Here is a 17,797-nt window from a genome sequence, read left to right as displayed (position 1 = left end):
CACAGCCACCCTCTGCCCATAGCCACCCACAGCCAGCCCCTGCCACAGGCACCCTCTGCCCACAGCCAGCCCCTGCCCACAGCCACCCTCTGCCCACAGCCATCCACAGCCACCCCCTGCCCGCAGCCACCCGCTGCCTGCAGCCATCCACAGCCGGCCTCTGCCCACAGCCAGCCCCTGCCCGCAGCCGGCCCCTGCCCACTGCCACCCCCTGCCCGCAGCCACCCTCTGCCTGCAGCCATCCACAGGCACCCTCTGCCCACAGCCAGCCCCTGCCCACAGCCACCCTCTGCCCGCAGCCATCCACAGCCATCCTCTGCCCACAGCCAGCCCCTGCCCACAGCCAGCCTCTGCCCACAGCCAGCCACAGCCACCCTCTGCCCACAGCCGCCCACAGCCACCCCCTGCTAGTTCCTGTCTGCATCACCTATCCACAGCCAGCCCCTGTTGCAGCCAGCCCGTGTCACACTCCCTGCCTCCAGCTAGCCCTGCCCCACACCCCTGTCTGCAGCCAGCCCCATGTCCACTGGTGCCCTGCAGTTCTCAGGGCAGTAACCCTGCACACCTGCTCCAATGAGGGGGGCAGGGAGCAGCTGGGACCCACCCATGTGCACACCCTAGGGTGACCAGACAGCAAGTGTGAAAAATCGGGATGGCGGGAGGGGGGGTAATAGGAGTCTATATAAGAAAAAGACCCAAAAATTGAGAATGTCCCTATAAAATAGGGACATCTGGTCACCCTAGCACACCCCAAGGGAGTGGCGGGCACCCACACATGTGAAAAGAAGCTCATTTCTAGTTCAGGCCCATCTTTTTTAAAAAAGAACTTTAGGTAGGGTTAACGTACATCTGTATTTTCCTGGACATGTCAGGCTTTTCGGTTCTTAAATCGCTGTCTGGGCGGAATTTTAAAATTTTAAAAATTCCTCCTGGGAAAATACGGCCATATGGTAACCCTATTGGTATAAAGAATACATGCTCTGGCACATCCCTTAAATCAGAACTTTCTAGAGAACCGGTTGTTAAGATTTTAGCAGCTCATCACTGCCCTTACCCCATGAGTAGTCCCATGCACTATCCTGCACAGTGCTGACACTGTGGCCCTGGGGAGGTCCACAAGGCCAGATGGGGTAAACCACTGTAGCTCCAGTGGAGTGGTGCCACTTTTCCCAGGTGGGTACCTGGGCCTTAGGTTTCAATGGGACTAATAATGTGCTTAAAGTTAAGCCTTCGATGCTGCTCGGGGTGAGTAAGGATGGCAGAGTTGGGTCCTCGGTAACAGAAACTAATCGAAATGGGCATTAATCTGCTGTAGGACCTTGAGAAGACATTTGTCCTCTGTTTCCCTTCCCACCCGTTGTCTGCCTTGCCTATTTAGGCCATGAGAGTAGTATGCTCTTTGGGGAAGGGACTGTCTCTTAGTATGTGTTTGCAACTAGCAGTTTTTGGCTGGGGTCTCTAGACGCTACTGTTCTACAAATAGTTCTAGGCAGCGCTACCAACTATGGTTGCCCTGTTTCCAGTTGCTTGTAATGTTGCTACATTTCATCGTCTGGGTTGAAATTTCCCACGGCAGGTGTCTGTCTCTGGCAGAACTTTTTTGACAAAGTTTCAGCCATTTCTGAGAACAAGGATAGGGAAAAAATATATTGCTTTGCCAGTGCTGAAAAAAATTCCTACAGCCCTTTCTTTGAGATCGAACACCTCCATGCTTGGGAGCAGGGACTTGAAATTTTGCAGCGGGTGGTGGAGGAAGGGAGGGCTGATGGTATGTCAGGGATGTGCCTTTGCTGCCCCATGAGAAAACATCCACATTTGGCCAAGTTATAACCCTTTGGAAAACTTTGGTTCACACACACTCAGGAGAGACTTCTTGGAGTTTGGGCCACTAAATTCTCTGAAGATTCTGTCTAGACTGAGCATGTTCCACCCAAGGGCTGGACGGGCTGATCAGGACTTTCTCTGCAACTGGCTGCTGTGGAGCAGGGCTCTGGAGCTGAGAGTACAGAGACTGTGGAAAAAATAGTATGTGATCATGTAAGTAAAGACTTTATCCAAGTGCACACACACAAGGGAACCACATTACGGCTGCACAGGCTACCGTAATTCTTGCATGTCCAAACATCTGAGTGCTTGATTTTGCAACCTTCGTGTTCTTTTCATGAATTTCCTTGGTTGTTAAAAAATTCCATCCTGTATAATCATTAACACCCATCTGGGTCATCAGCTGGGCTGGAATCCCCCTCCTTAGATCTCCCTCTTTTAATAAGCTTGTGTTTTGTGGGTGACAGCAATTAGCAGACACTGGCTGACGATTTGGCCCGTTGGCTCTGGGTAACAGACTGACCTGGATCTAAATATGGAGCTAACCTGAGCTGGACACCTCTCTGAGAGCTCTCTATCGCCCTTCGCAGTGTGTAACACAGGGAAGAAGGCGGGATGAAGGAATGAATAACTTGGAACGCCACCAAGTTCAACAGAGGATTCTATACGTTTGCTGAACTATAAATAAAATACCAACCTATGCAGACTAGAGGAAAAGAGCCAATGCAAAATATGTTATAGTACACAGCCCTCCAGTTCCCCTTATTCATTTCCAGCAAAGCATGTCCTTGCTTGAGACCTGAATCTTTAGGGGGCCAAAAATCTCTCTCCCTCGCAAGCTAATCAAAAGGAATCCAAGAGATGACATCGCCTCTCATGGTGAAGAACCTTGGGGTCAAATTCCCTGGGCCAGCTTGTGCCTGCCTCTCACCCGGAAGTGCACGTGTGTGGTGGAAGGACTCAAGGAGCCTTCCCTTGCCGCCTTGTGTGGCCCGTGCACTCTAGAGACCTGATCCCCTGCCTGATGGAGTCAGTGGAGCTGTGCTTTTTCCCAGTGGACATTGGGAGCACAGGGTCAGCTCCCTCCCTGCTAGAGGGGAGCCCAGTGCCCTATAGCTCCCCTCCACAATGGCCCAGCATCGGGGAGGCCATGCAGTATCATGCTGCACCCTGCAGAGAGGTGTAGTAGCAGCCACCCAGCATATGTGCATCCAGAGTTTTAGGGAGCATTCTGCATTTCCAGTGTGAATACCCCCCCCCCACCTCCCCCTGCCCGCCTAAGTGACACCATGCAGTGGTTACTCATGCCTTACTCAAGCAAACACTCACTGGCTGAGTAAGGAGCTCAGCATCTGTTCCTTTAGTTTCCTTTTTGCTGGTGAAAAATCATATTCACTATCGTATCTAGCCACGTGGGGGGCAGCGGAACCTGCCGGGATTGTCGCTGCAATAAACTCCTCATTCCTCTGCGTATGACATACGACTCGTCCCTATGGCAACTCTTTGCGGCTTCACAATATTTTCACTTTATTGTGTAATTGAGTCACGGCAGAAACCGGGGGCGGGGGTGGGGGGGAGAGGAGAGGCAGGTGTGGGGAGGGACTGGCTGACACTTGTACAGAGAAGTTTTCAGAGGACTTTATAACATCTTATACTGTCTGCTTGTTGTGGCAATAGTAATAACACAGCCCTGGTTTTCAGCACACACTTCAAGTTAACAGGACGTCAGCACAGGCTTAACAGTAAGCAAGTGGTGAAGTCCTTTGCTGAATCGGGGCCTGTGTGATATGGGTTTCAGTCTGGTTTCTAGTCAATGACTGGGATGTAGTATTGCTCTCTTAATCACAAAGCCAGGTGGCAGGAGTCCTGCCAGGCTCATGGGTCAGGCAGAACTGCAATGGGGTGTTTAGGTTGTCCTCTCCTCCAAACACCTTCAGGAAGCCCCAAGGGGGCAGGGAAGGGATGGTATCATGGCTCCATCCATGCCAGCCAGCCACAAGGGGGCGGGGTGGGGGTGTCATCAGGGCTGCACCGCCTGGAGCCCCCAGAAGCATTGGTCCCCCAAGGCAGAATGCCTCCTGGTGCTACCCCGGCAGCACACTGCTAAATAGCACCCCCCCCCCCCGGGTAAATGATATAGAGGCAGAATGGAACGCTCATGCACTGGGGAACGCGAATCCTGCCAAGCCTGCATGTAATGAAAAACCCGTCCCCGCACTAAATCCCCTACAATCTTAGGTCCAGATCTTGCAAACCCTTACGCACCAGCTTAACTGTACACAGCCAGGCAGTGCCACTGACATCCAAGTGAAGTTTGTGCATAAGGTTTTGTAAGGCTGGTCTCTGGGTATATGGGGCGAGCCAGCAGAGGGCTACAGCAAGCCAGCCTTTCCAGGCAACAGGTGCTAGTAACACCCACTTTCCTTACGCACCCACTGGCTGGTCTCAGAAATCAGTCAGGCTGTACTACAGTTAGAACAGATGCAGACAGGCAGGGAAATCTTATTGGCACTCCAGCTGTTGCTCTGCCCATAAACTGTCTGAAAAGCAGCAAACACTTTTCGGGTCTTTTTGAGAAAAAGAGATATGTGGGGGGGTGGGGAGGGGGGGAAGCATTTAGCAAAGATTTTGACATTTGCCTTTTTTGGACCAGGTATAACTGGCAGGAGGCCAATCTTTTTATAGGGACAGTCCCGATTTTGGGGTCTTTGTCTTATATAGGCTCCTATGACCCCCCCACCCCAGTCCCGATTTTTCACACTTGCTGTCTGGTCACCCTACCAACCTAGGCCAGTCAGCAGAAGGGGGGGGGCAGGCCTGTGCGATCAGATTCTTGTCCCGGCAGCCCCCCTGGGGGGACAAACACGTGCCAGGCAGCCTGCCTTGCGCCCGCACGCCGGGCCGGGGTGGGTGCAAGGCGCTGCAGGCCGGGCACGTGTCAGGGGAAGTCCGGCCCGATTTTCACTGGCTTGCCCGGGCTCGCCCCCGCTAGCGGGTCCCCCTTTGCTCCGGGCCACGCATTCCTCCCTGCGCACCCAGGGCGGCTCCCGCCCCGCCTCCCGCCCGCTCCACCCGGCTGACGCAGGCCCGCGGTCCTGCCCAGCCGGCTCCCCCCAGCCGCCTATATAAAGCGGCGGCCGCGGGCGGCTCCCCATGGAGTGCGGGCAGCTGGGGCCGGGAGCTGAGCGCGCACAGGGACCCAGCCCCGCAGTGAAGCCGGCCGGGAGGCCCGCACGCCGCCGTCTCCGATGCGAGCCCTGCTGCTGCTCTGGGCGCTGGCCTGGCTCTCCGGTGAGTGAGCGGGGCGCGGGGGGCCCGGAGCCGCTCCGGTCCGGTCCTGCCGCGGGGCGTTCCGCCGGCCCCGCGGGGGAGGGAGGCTCGTGGCTCCCCGCTGCAGGGCGCTAGGGCTGAGCCGCGGACAGGTCTCCTAACCCCTGGCCTTCCGTGTGCGACCCGTCCGAAAAAGAGCCCCTAATCCGGATTAGGAACCCCTGTTTGTTTCAGCCCAGCCCCCTGAGTAGGTTTTGCTCATCTCCTAACCCTTACCGTGGCCCCCTGTGTTGGGCTGTCCGTGGGTCAGCCTTCCCTTGCTGGCCAGATGGAGGCAGAAATTCTTTAGCAATTTGGAGGCTTCTATGGGAAACTGATTTAAATCCACCCCTGCTCTGTCTTGTGGGGTAGAATGGCCCCCTGCTGTCTCTCTGGGTTTTAGGTCTGTCCTAGCTAAGAAGAAAAACTAAAATGCCGTCTTTGGTTTTTGAAATCCTTGGGCTGACATAAGTGAATTTGCATTTGAAACGCTCAGCGCTGCTGCTTTAGTGACTCACCTGTGAATGATGGGCTGTGTTCAGTAGCTGCTTAATGTGTGCTCCGAGGTAAACACTTCTGCCAGATTTGATTTGAGAACCTGATTCACTTTAACACATCTTCATTCTGTTCTGTAGGGTGCCACCCTGCTGCTGGATTAGGACTAAATGCGACAGAGCAGGAGGAAAATGTGCCACAGACACTGGACCACAGCGTGGATGGGAGCACCATGCCCTCAGGAATTGACTATGAAGATATTGAAGACGACGAGGAGGAGGAGGACCCAGCAGTGCCTCTGTACATTGTAGATGATTCGATTAAAGGTGAGTTGGGGGAAAACACGCAGAAGCATCACTTCAAGGATCCCAATCATGTTTGACCAGGATAATGTATCACATGGGCACAGGTCACTTAAAAGATGGAGCCATTTCTTTGGTTGAGCTTGCCCAGTGCTTGGCTACCAACGGCTACATAAAGAATAATCTTCTTGTTCTAAAGATGACTATTTTAACGAGCCTTGAATGTGCCTTTCATTGATTCGTGCATCCTAATATTACAGTGCTCGGTTTGCTAAATATATTGGCAACCAGTGGTATGCAGGATGTTTGAAGCATTTTAGCATTCCCCCAAAATTTAAAACTTTCTAGCCAGTATTCTCTGCTGGTGCAGTTACTTTAAAGTCAGACCCATGAAGTGGATGGACTTTTCATATGTGCCCTGCACTTCCTTTTCTCACTAGGTGCTAATTGGTGTGGAGTACTTGCAAAAATCTGGCTTAGAATTTTTTGACTTGTGATAAAATCAATGTAGGTTCTCTGCTGGGAAGTAGCTGTAGGGTGACTAGCAAGCACCAGTTTATTGTGCAATGATTGGAGTATGTCTAGACTAGGATAAAAGGTGGGTTTTTAAATAGTACCTACTTGTCTTGACCAACATGTTCTTAAAGCCTTAGTATAGGTGGGGCAAGCTTGTATGTTAGCTGGTTGAGGTGAACACTAAATACAGCTTGTCTATGCCAAGCTTTTAAAATGTTTGCTAATGTGAATTTTAAGTTATTTTCTGTTTAGCTGAAGCTTCCAAGTTGCACATAACTATCTTGTATGCCGGCTATCCAGGAAAGCCCTAGTGTATCTTAAATGGTGACTAATAGTCCTGTTTGGCCTGTGTCCTTATGTTAGGGAGGTTTCATAGGGAATGGCAATGGAAAATCTCAGAGGGCAACTTACAGGACTCGAGGTCAGATCTACAGTCTGTAAGGTTGTCCTTGTATTTAACATCCAATAGTCCGCAAGCTCCAGTGTGCTATGGGGCATGACCTGGTTGCCATTAGTCAGTGGAAAGCTGCCCATGACTCCAGTGATAGCTCAAAGGATCCGGCTCTTAGAGACAGGCCTGAGCTACAACATTCTAAGTAGAACTTACTCCTTGTGCAAGGTGGGTTTGGTCTGGGCCCATCTGATCTGTTGTGTCGAATGCTCTAGGCTTCCATGAGAAAATGAATCTGTCAACATAAGTTGGGCCTGAAATGTATTGGTTCATGGGCTAGATAAAATAGTTGCACTTGAAACTGGGCTGTTAACAAGAGGCTGCTGTCTTGTTGATGGGCTATGGACGTTTTGCACTGGACTGATTTAAAGCCCCACAAATTTAAATTCAGCAGCAGACTGCTTCCCACCCCATGCCCTCAGATGCCTAGGCAGCTTTCTAAGGATATACAACTTGCAAACTAGCATTTGTATTAATCAAACCACTAGGACAACAGCCTTTTCCTTTTAAACCCCAACTGACCGGTTGAGTCCTGTAAGGTAAGGGATGAAAGAAGGACTTGCTGTCAAAGTAGATTGTCTTGATCTGCCAAAGTTAACTGAACAGCTAATGCCCTTGTCCTGTCCATAGTGACCATTCATGGCTTTATTTTTCTAGGGAAAAGAAACCTGGGCCAGTACTTATTAGTTATAGCAGCAGGCAAACCAAAATCCCTTCACAGTCAAACATCTCAAAGCAAGAGACCATCCTCAGCTAGGAGTAACCCAAATACATGACAAATGTACTTAAGAACTTAAAATGCTCAAGGCTACCTTTGGAGGCTTTTCCGCAGTCAATTAGACTACTCTGGTTTTATGATAACCAGGGAGCTGAATTAGCCTTTATGAGAACTGTAAGGTCATGATGCAAATGACTCACAATCTATGGCTTATCAAATTGGTGCGTAAGTTGCATCATACCATGAGAGAGAGTAAAATATTATCCTAGAATGTGTGATATACTGCCTGCACCATCTGTAAAGCAACTACGGCAAATAACTGTAGTTAACCATATATTTCACAAAGGACTAACACTATAAATAGATTCTCCTTGCTGTGCGTTCATGTGTATATTATCTAAACTCTAGAGGCTACTAGTACTATATTTTCTAGCTAAAGACAAGTAGCTTGTCCTCAGTATTTAAGGATGCTACCATCTTTCTTTTGCAATGTAAAGAAAGGCAGTATAATTGCCTAGGCTAGCAGTTTAAGTAAAAAAAAAATCACTTGCAGCCTCAAGTATGTAATATATCTAATCTGGGATGACAGTAACAGCAGAAGTAGTAGACCTGAATTCAACTCTAGTATGAATTTCCTTTCCAGTATAAAATGAGAAGAGCTTTGACATAGGAGTAGTTACACACAAGCTATCATATTGCGCACACATTTTCTATCAGTGTACACCCTACATAGCCAGCAGAGAGATCTTCACTCTAAGGTGAGGCCAGATTCTGCCTTTACAGGTGCATGCTGGCACCTGGTTGACAAGAGCTACCTCCGCTCACTGAGGCGATGGGGGTGGGTCTAAGTCAGTGGTTGCTGCACTTTGCTCATAGCGAGCCACATCCTGTTTCTCTTGCAATTATTGTGAATAGTCCAATTGGGTCAATTCTTCATCTTGGCTTAAATGTGCCCCTGTAAACATAACACTGTGAGTATACTGTAATATTAGCTGAATTAAAATCTACGTGAAACAATGCATTAGCCTTCTATAGGGGTCATGTTTGAGGCCAAGAGAGGCATTCTGTGGCCAAGATATCTATAAATATTTGCATACAAATGCTTTTTTTTTTTAAGACTCACTTCCTCACCCTTTTGCTGTCGGGTTAAGGCCTAAGGTATAATTCCATGTTGGAAGGAATTAGCTGTTATAAATTCTGGACTGAACATGACTTGTCTCTCTTTCCTAGTTGAACCTGTGATTAAACCCAAGCAAACAAAAACAGATCGGGAAAAGAATCCTGACAAAACAAAAAGAAAGAAAAACAAAGGAAAGAAAAATAAGAAGAAAGGGACACCATGTGAAGCAGAGTACAAAAATTTTTGCATTCATGGTGAATGCAAATACCTAGAAGAACTCAAAGAAGTAACATGCAAGTAAGTTAATGCTCAGATGTTGTATAGATTACAAGTGTGTCTGAATCTATGGCAAGATACTCATTGCGAATAATGGCTTAGTCAGAGGGAAATCAACTTGGTTCAACCTCTTGGATTGTCACGCATCAGAAACTTTCTGCCATGTAAATTTAAATGATGGTGGAATTCATAAGCTGCATAATGAGCCACTGAACTCATCAGTTGGTCATAAAATTGAAAGCCGGAGGAATGAAAAGGTGTGCCTTCCTGAAACAGCACACCCAAACTGATCTCAACTTGTTTAAATGCTGGCAAACCTTGGGATAGAACGATGACTGCATTTCCTGCAGATTCTCTAACAGTAGCACCTGGATCCCCCCAGTCAGTTGACTGAAATGTCACCTGAATGTGCATGTTGGCTTGGCTTCAGACAGGCCACCCAGTGCTCCTGGAGCTAATGCTGACATTAATGTGGGTTATTTTCAGATGTCGTCAGGATTATTTTGGTGAACGCTGTGGTGAACAGTTCATGAAGACTCAAAAGAGAAACGATATCGGCAACTATTCCACAACGATATTGGTGGTGGTAGCTGTTCTGCTGTCCAGCATCAGCTTCATTGCAATTGTCGTCCTTGTTATAATGCAGTAAGTATAGCACTTCCCACTCTGTCTGTCTAGCTTAATTAAAGAGTAGCTTGCGCAACAGAAAAATAGTCTGGGGTTACACTGCTGCAAAGCGAGTTCAGTGTGCTTGGCCCTTCACGTGCATAAAATAAGACTAGTTCCTGCCTTGAGGAGTTTACAGTCCAATGTGGATTTAAAAGAGAGTAAACTGATCAATCAGTGGAGATGCGTTTGTAAGGTGACCAAAAAGGTGATGGGGGTGTGCACTGAGCACGGGGAGTCTGGTTCTGTTGTATAGCTTTTCCTAGTCTTTGCCGTAACTGGGAGCAGAAATGGCATTGGAGGACATGGAAGTGGAAACTAGTGGTGAGAAATGCTAGTGCTAACGTGTTTAGTTGAACAGTGTCCATTATAAGCAGATAATGTCCTCTACCAGAACACGGCGCTCCCATTGATGTCCGTGGGGAAGGTGGGAAGTGGAGGGTGGAGTATGAATATATAGACCTCTAAACGTACTCTTAACTTCATAGGAGTAGGCCATCTAGGTTCCCTAATCCCGGACAGAAAAACAGTAATATGTATGCTTAGTGTCGTCTCTGTGGACAAGAGGTTGATTTGCAAGTAACTCAGGCAAAACTCTACCTTGGCACGTGACCAAACCTCAATATATTGGACACACAACAGGAGAGAACAAGGGTCATTCTAATCAAGAGTCAAAACTAAGTTGCATAAGTAGCTGCCCCTTGGAAAACGGAACATGAGGGACATGGAGTAATTGCCAACCCAAAATCTTGCTGACTTTACCAGCATCTTGGTTCAGATGGTGATATACATTATTATCTTGGATAGGCACATGCAAAGAAAGTAAATAGGAACTGTTGACTTCCCCCATGCCTTGTACACAAGTTCATGTGTTCAAGGCTAGGTGCCCAGAAAGCACAGTGAACTTGTGCTCTAGTATATTGCCTTGATTCTTATCTCTGATGTTACTCATGCGACTGGGTGACCACAAATGAAGTAATTTCATTGTTACACTGATGAACTAGAGCCCAGTCTTCAGTGAAGCATTCCTCATGTGGGCATGTGCCAATCAGCTCTCTGTCCCTTCCTCTATTCCCCTAAAATGTAGGGAAACCCCATTCCCAGGTAAAGGCTGAAGGCATTGAATGTAGCCAAAATCTGGACCTCAATCAGCAATAAACCACTTGAAAATTGTTCTTACCACCCTCGGCACAATTAGCCACTTACGAGACATGCATTGATGGCACTCTGGTTTGTGCTTGTGTCCCACTTCTTAAAATGTTCAAGTCAGTTGGGGCGTGCGGCTCTATGATGTCATGAACTAGCGTACAATGCCCCTGTGGAACTTAAGCTGGCTATGCAATAAATCGTACTGCACTGCAGCCTGGGATAATGTAAAGCCAACCCAAAAGCCAGGCTCTAAAATTAGACTAGACAGACTACACTATAATAACTGAATCAGGTACATGCTGTACCCATGCCTGCAATTCAGGAAACAAAGGTGTGCACTTTTGTCTGGCTGTTGCTTCATACTTAACTCTCATTTTAAGAAATGCTGATGCAGACACAACTGGCCGTAAGTATTCACCACACTACAGATGGGATACTTCTTTCATACTCAGGGGTACAGTGAAGAGTAACTAGTTCACATTTGTGAAGCACAAAGTCTGATTAAAATGGGGATTATATATTAGTGTCTGATAAAATAGAATTAAATTTGTCTTATCCAACTAGGACCTTCCACAAACTTGAACTTTAGGCACAAGCCTCAGGTTTGCAAAAACTGTCTAAAACATTCTCCTGCTGACCTACAGCTTGGGCAAGAAGTCATCAAAGTCTTAACAGTAATAAGACAGTTAAAGCAGGCGGTTGGGGATGGGGGTGAATTCTTGGCTTCTATTCCAGAACTGTTGTATGAGCTTGGACAAGTTCCTTAGGATAGAATTTATCAAAAGCACTCAGCTGTGGCCTGTTCCCATTGAAATCAATAGTAAAACTCCTCAAAATGAGGATTGTGATAACCCTTTCTTGTGACCCTTTACAAGAAAGGGTTAAGCACATGGATGAAAAGTCCCCTGGAAATGTCCAGTGTTCTAGAACTGGAATTCCCTTTTGCTGGATCCATCCCTGGAGTTGTGCAAGGGTTACCGCAGTGTATGCTCAGAGCTGGAGAATGCTTAGCAAACACAAGCAGTGCTCCTGCTTTCCACAAGCTGGTTGCTTGGCGCTCCAGACTGACAATTGGAGGATTTGCTTTAGGGATGGGGGACGAACATACTCAGTCTGGATGAGCGCTAAACCCTAATGCTTTGTGACTCCACAGGGTCAGGAAAACGTATCCTCGATGTGAAGAAAAGGAGGAAAGAAAAAAGCTCAGACAAGAGACTGGAAATGGCCATGTTGGCGTGTAAAGGAGAGCGCAGGTACAGAATGACATTGTGTGCATTCGATGGTGTTCCAAGCTTGCACCATCCACAAAACACTCGCATGCTTCCTAATTCTGCGTAACTGGGAGGTTTAGACTCTCTTGCTCTGTGCACAGCTGTTGGAAACACAATCCCAAACTCCTGGTGTGGATAATAACCTTGTGGGTACTTGCAGAACCTGTTTTCTGTCCCGTGTGGAGGCACGGGATGGGAAGACCTTGAAATGCCAGGTCACAGGTGAAAGCCCTAGTAGCCTCTTGTCTCCTTCAAACCTTGACAGATGTAGAGCGGTGCAGAAATTCCTGCTGCTTTAACAGCATCAACGCTCCCTTCTGTGTCTGCCCTCCCCTGGCTCATAAGAGGGGCGCGAGCCCAGGCAAAGCCTCAAAAGGGAGCCATTGGCCATATGGGAGCAGTACAGAGCCTCCCTCCCTCCCCATGCTCCCTCTGAGGCCATAGACTACTACTGAGTCATGCCAGAAGAAGAAACAGTGCATGGACTGCCTGGGGGGAGGGTGCCAATCACTCTTTTCCCTGTTATGGGCTTTTCTATTCATTCTCTTCCCGAGGGAGACTGGGTAGCATCTAAATAACAAGTCAACACTTCACTCCATGGAACAGGCATTGGAGACCAAAATTCCTCGGTACAAGAGCAGCACAAGCTTCCTAGCATCTTGTCCCCTCCTCAGACTGCAGGAGCCATATTTAAACACGCGAAAAGGAAATGTCTCGTTAGTCAATACAGACATTGTCCACTTGAGAGCCTGCAGCAGTGCCAGCCTGCCGTGATGTGCTCTGCCGTCCTGTTGGAGAACTGAAACTACTAGCATGTATTTGCATGGGGTGGGGTGGTAAGAGGAGAAGGCAGCACATGGCCTAACCGAGTGCTGTAAAACACATTCTCTTGCATGTCACACCTTGGCTAAAGCCTTGTCATGTCCTAGCTGCATCTAGATATGAACTAGTGACCTCGATGTGACTTGGTATCCTGTCAGTTCTGTGAGCCATCCAGTTCTGCTTTGTGTTCCTGGCCTTCCCTAGAATCCCTTTTTAAAATCTAGCTTTATCTCACCTACTTATGCAAAATCCAGATCACTTACTGCATTTAAAAAAAAAAAAGCAATCACTTCCCCCCCTCTTGGCTAAAGGACTAGGTCTAAGATTAGACCTGGCATACCTAGGTACTTACCTGACTGTAAGGGGCTTATACAGTTAGCCAAGAAATAACTGGAAAGAACAATCTCAGTATAAGCCATGGGGCCCCATCTTGAACTGTTATGTTGTATGTTACAGTATAAACTGTAGCTGGTGGATATATGCAGCTTTACACCGGCTGAGGATCTGGTCCCATAGCTTTAGATCTATGCCTGGACCAGTTGATGATGCTTACTGCCTTTTGAAGAAAATAAGTATTCAGGCCTTAAAGCTTCTTTGGTAACTGCCTATAGAAAGGCAGTAAGAAACCCAAAATAATTCAGCATGTAGACTCTGACAGCAATGGCTAAATGTTCAGTCTGCTGTGGCTTGACTTTCAAATTGGGTCATAACTTGCATTGCCCTTCAGATGGTATGATTTAGTCTGTCTCTTGCAGAACATGAAGCTGAAACAGTCTGCAGCTTCGGCAAAGAACTCCTTCAGGAAGACGCATGTAGGAGATGGCCAGTGTTGGAGCTGTTACCCAGAGGCCCCACTCAATCAACTTGGATCCTGTAAGGAGGCTTCTGAAGAACAACTTGATGCTGAGAAGCTGGCTGGGCTGGGCTGCTGCCAACACATCCTGGCTGCCCAACGTGGAGGATGTTGCAACTAGAGGGTTAAAAGCACCACTGTCAGGAGCTATGTGGGAACTGCTGCCAGTGGGCCCCATCCAGTCATTGATGGAAGACTGCCATCTTTCTGCTGCTACCTGGATAACATTCCTTTTGACTCTTGCTGTTTGCTGCAAATGTCCTGCAGTCAGGCTTGTTGTTGAAAGTCTCCATTTAAGGGGGATCATGGCTTTAAGGAGAACAGAGGGCTTGTTGCCCCTCTCTGCCTCATCATTACACAAAAGGAAGTGGGACAAGATTTGATTACGATTGTTCCCCAGACCTTCCTGACTGGAGGTGCACTACAGGTGTGGGGGCGAGCTTTCTTCTCCCACCCCTGTGATCCTATGTGCTGTATCTGCTTTATTAGCAGCAGACCAGGAATCTGAAGGCTTGTCTGCACCAGAGGGGGTGGAGTTCTAGTCTGCACTAGACTAACTGGTCTGTGTTGACCTTGCTGGTGTATGCTACAGGTTCCCTAGTGCAGATTGACATAATCCTGTATAAAGCATCAATGTGCACTGGGAAACTTGTAGTGCCAGCAGGGTCCACGTAGTCCAGTTTGCACATGACATACTAGTGCAGACTAAAGCATGGTGTAGACAAGCCCTGCCACAGGTTCTTCCCCAAACTCCACTCGTGATATCTCACTGAAGTTTCCTTTTGTTACAAACCTGGGCCCTGATCCTGCGAACACTTAAGCATGAGTAATTCCATTGACTTCAATGGGACTATTCATATGGGTAAAGTTATGCACACGTTTGCTGGACTGAGTGATTGCTTTGGAGTTTCAATTAGAATCATAGAATATTGGGGTTGGAAGGGACCTCAGGAGGTCATCCAGTCCAATCCCCTACTCAAAGCAGGACCAATCTCCTACTAAATCACCCCAGCCAGGGCTTTAAGCCTGACCTTAAACCTCTAAGGAAGGAGATTCCACCACCTCCCTAGGTAACCTATTCCAGTGCTTCACCACCCTCCTAGTGAAAAAGTTTTTCCTAATATCCAACCTAAACTTCCCCACTGCAACTTGAGACCATTACTCCTTGTAGATTGTCCAATGGGCTAGAAGGAAAAGCCTGGAGACAATGAAAACCTTTTCTAATTTAAGTTCATAAGATCAAGAACTAGCTCCTGTTGCCCCAGCTAAGATACTCATTAAAGAAAACATGAGCACTCTGAACTTCCAAAAAATGTGGAATCAAACCCTTAGTTTTCAGGCATTTCTTGGGTCTTGTTACAGAACCTCTGCCAGTTAATTTATTAGTCGTTTCTGTCTATCATCTCATTGTCCAGAGCTTCCTCCCTGGGCTTCCAGATCTTGGCACTTCCAACTAAACCTGAAGTAATAAAAGATGAAGTCCTTGAAGTCTAAGATATAAAATGTTTTGTAGTCTCAGTAATGGAGAACCCCTCTTCTGGAGAAGAGCTAGAGTCAGATGCTACTGCTTGCTGAATATCAACAATCAACATTATTGTGATTTTTTTCCCCCTTGAAATGCACAATCTTCTAAAGTACTTTGTCTTAATCTCCTTTTGCTGACTTGTGTCCTTATGATCTCATTTGAGAAATTTTCCTAACAGATTCAAACCAAATCTTGTGCATGAAGTATTGCATTCTTTTCAGGAGTCAAGTATGTTTATAATTTATTTCAAAGGCTTAATAGAAAAAATCTTTTCTGATGGTTAAGCAAAACTGCTAAATTAAATTTAATTTCTGTAAGTATGTAAGTACAGAGTTTTATACTATTGTAAATATTTATTACTGTATTTAATATTTAAGGTATGTGCACAACATAAAGGAAACCTATTTATTTTATAATTAAACTTCTTTTTACGTAAATAGTCTAGTTTATTCTGATCCACGGGTGTTGAGATAAAAGAAAAGTGGTGACCTGAAACTTGATCCCTCGGCTAGGGGTTGTGAACAAGGAGAGGGACTGTAAACACACATTCTTCTCAATGACTTAATGAGAAGGGTAAGTTCTGTTTTCTGTTGTGGATCTCTAGTTTCTATGGGCAAGGCTGCAAACCAATGATCTAAAGAACTTTAAGAGTAAACTAGTTCTACAAGCACAGATCTCCAAAGGTGTGTAGCCTTGCCCACACACTGCTCTAATCAAATCTGGAAAAGGAAGACCCTGAGTTGGTAAAGTAGGAACACTTTGTTCAGGAACTACTGTAAAAGGAACTAATCTTCCAAGCCTTGCACTAATGAATGGTGGAGTTGCACCTAAGGCCTCCTGTTATGTGGGAAAAGGAGGTCTAACCTCGCGTTGTACAGACAATCAGCCCAACAGTAGGGAATGGGAGGAAAGCTATGCATAATAAAAGTAGAGAAATGAATACTATTTAGTCTTTAATATCCTACAGCTCTTTAATGAGTTGAGTGGCACACTCTACTGTGGCTCGTCATAGCCTTGAAATGGTATGTAGAACAGGAAAAACAGAATGTTTGAGGGTTATTAGTCTGTCAGCGTGTTGCCTTAAAGCCACAACTAGCCTTTGACTTGGAAATGTATCTTGCCAGTTCTAGTCTGCCTGTGTCCTCCACTTCTTTCACCGTATATAGCTACCTGCATCTGCCTTATTTCTTTCGCCTTTGACAAGATTTCAGAGATGACAAACAGAAGTGTAGGTGCTTGTCGGGTGACACCAAGGGCAGGGATAAGAGACCTTTCTGGGAAAGGTCATGCTGAATGGACGAGTACAACCTTATCTCTTGACTTTTCTAAGTTAATGGCTGGATGTTACTAACCACTTCCATTACAAACAACATCGCTGTAGGGGGCTGGGGCAGCGATTCTGTAAGTATTGTCTAGTATGTCCCTTGGGAGGGCTGTTTGATGTTACGCCCTAGCATTGCCCGAGTGGCCTTTACCATATGAGCATAAAACAAATTCCTATTTTCTTCACATAATCTTGAGGCCCTAATTATCTTATCTGAAACTTATTACCAGGAAACACTCTGTACCTCAATCCTTCTGTCCTAGTTGAGTGTGAAATTGGATTGAGCATCAAGGAGACAGCGTCTGCCTGACATGTATTGCAACATTTTATGGTTAAGATTGCAGCACGGAACCGGCCTCTGTGTAAACAGCATTTTTCCCCCCTCAAGTGGATTTTCTGCTGTTACTTGCTACTCAAACTGGCATGAAAGGTGGCTGGCCTGTCTCAGGCTTTGTGAGCTGTCTCCATTTTGCTTCAATAGTTGTGGCAACAATACGCAGTTCAGAATCAAAGTGCCATGACCCTTTCCCTGTAACCTCACAAACTGTCATTCACACGACTGCTGCCTACCTGCCGAATAAGTCCCATCATTTATTATTTTTATTCCTGTACAGCCTAGGAGCCCGTGTCACAACCAGGGACCCCATGTGCTAGGGGCTGTACAAACATAACAAAAAGATTGTAAGCCCCTTGAGGCAGGGACCATGTATGTGTAAAACAAAAGTCAACAGTTGGCTGTAGACAGGAGAGTATGAGACAAAGCCTAGCATGACAGGTAGGCTGGTCGTGTGCAGCAACTCTCATGTTTTTTTGTAGACATTGCAGTGGAAGAGAGGGTGGAAGGTAGCTCTTGAAGTGGATGTTTATGGGGAATGACTTCCAAGCATGGGAGAAAGCAGAAGGAAGGTGGGTGTTTGCCCACTTGCTCAATTTTCAATAGAGGCTGGAACTGATTTTTCTAGATGATGGCTGTGGTCCAACAATTTTCAACAGAGTGGTAAGGGTTTCCCTCCTTCCATGTTGAGAATGGAGGGCAGTGCAAGGGAAATTTGTGTAATCAAGCTGTTCACCTCTGCCTGAGAACTGACTATCATGGAGTATTCCTGCACCATGTAAACTTGTTCAGCACCTATTACTCATGCAAGATACCTCCTCAGTAACTCGTTTATTATACCC

General features: G+C 46.9%; 1 protein-coding gene across 3 annotated transcripts; it reads left to right on the top strand.

Moving 5' to 3' along the window:
- Window positions 1-4,984: 4,984 nt before the first annotated feature.
- Window positions 4,985-15,688, top strand: AREG (amphiregulin). Of its 3 annotated transcripts, XR_005598637.1 has the most exons (7): window positions 4,985-5,115; window positions 5,769-5,954; window positions 8,846-9,032; window positions 9,498-9,656; window positions 11,980-12,079; window positions 13,675-14,199; window positions 15,188-15,688. XR_005598637.1 is itself a non-coding variant. In XM_039539157.1 (6 exons), exons 1-5 carry the CDS (start codon window positions 5,073-5,075, stop codon window positions 12,065-12,067), a joined length of 663 nt encoding a protein of 220 aa, XP_039395091.1. In that variant the 5' UTR covers window positions 4,985-5,072; the 3' UTR covers window positions 12,068-12,079; window positions 15,188-15,688. The 3 variants fall into 3 exon arrangements, 2 of the variants coding, with proteins under 2 accessions (XP_039395091.1, XP_039395090.1); XM_039539157.1 differs by lacking the exon at window positions 13,675-14,199; XM_039539156.1 differs by lacking the exon at window positions 15,188-15,688 and having other exon boundaries at window positions 13,675-14,758.
- Window positions 15,689-17,797: the final 2,109 nt, after the last annotated feature.

The sequence above is a fragment of the Mauremys reevesii genome, linkage group 5, assembly GCF_016161935.1.
Source record: "Mauremys reevesii isolate NIE-2019 linkage group 5, ASM1616193v1, whole genome shotgun sequence".
Taxonomy (NCBI): Eukaryota; Metazoa; Chordata; order Testudines; family Geoemydidae; genus Mauremys; species Mauremys reevesii.
The sequence above is the reverse complement of the archived record's forward strand: the minus strand, read 5'-3'. Positions and strand labels throughout refer to the sequence as shown.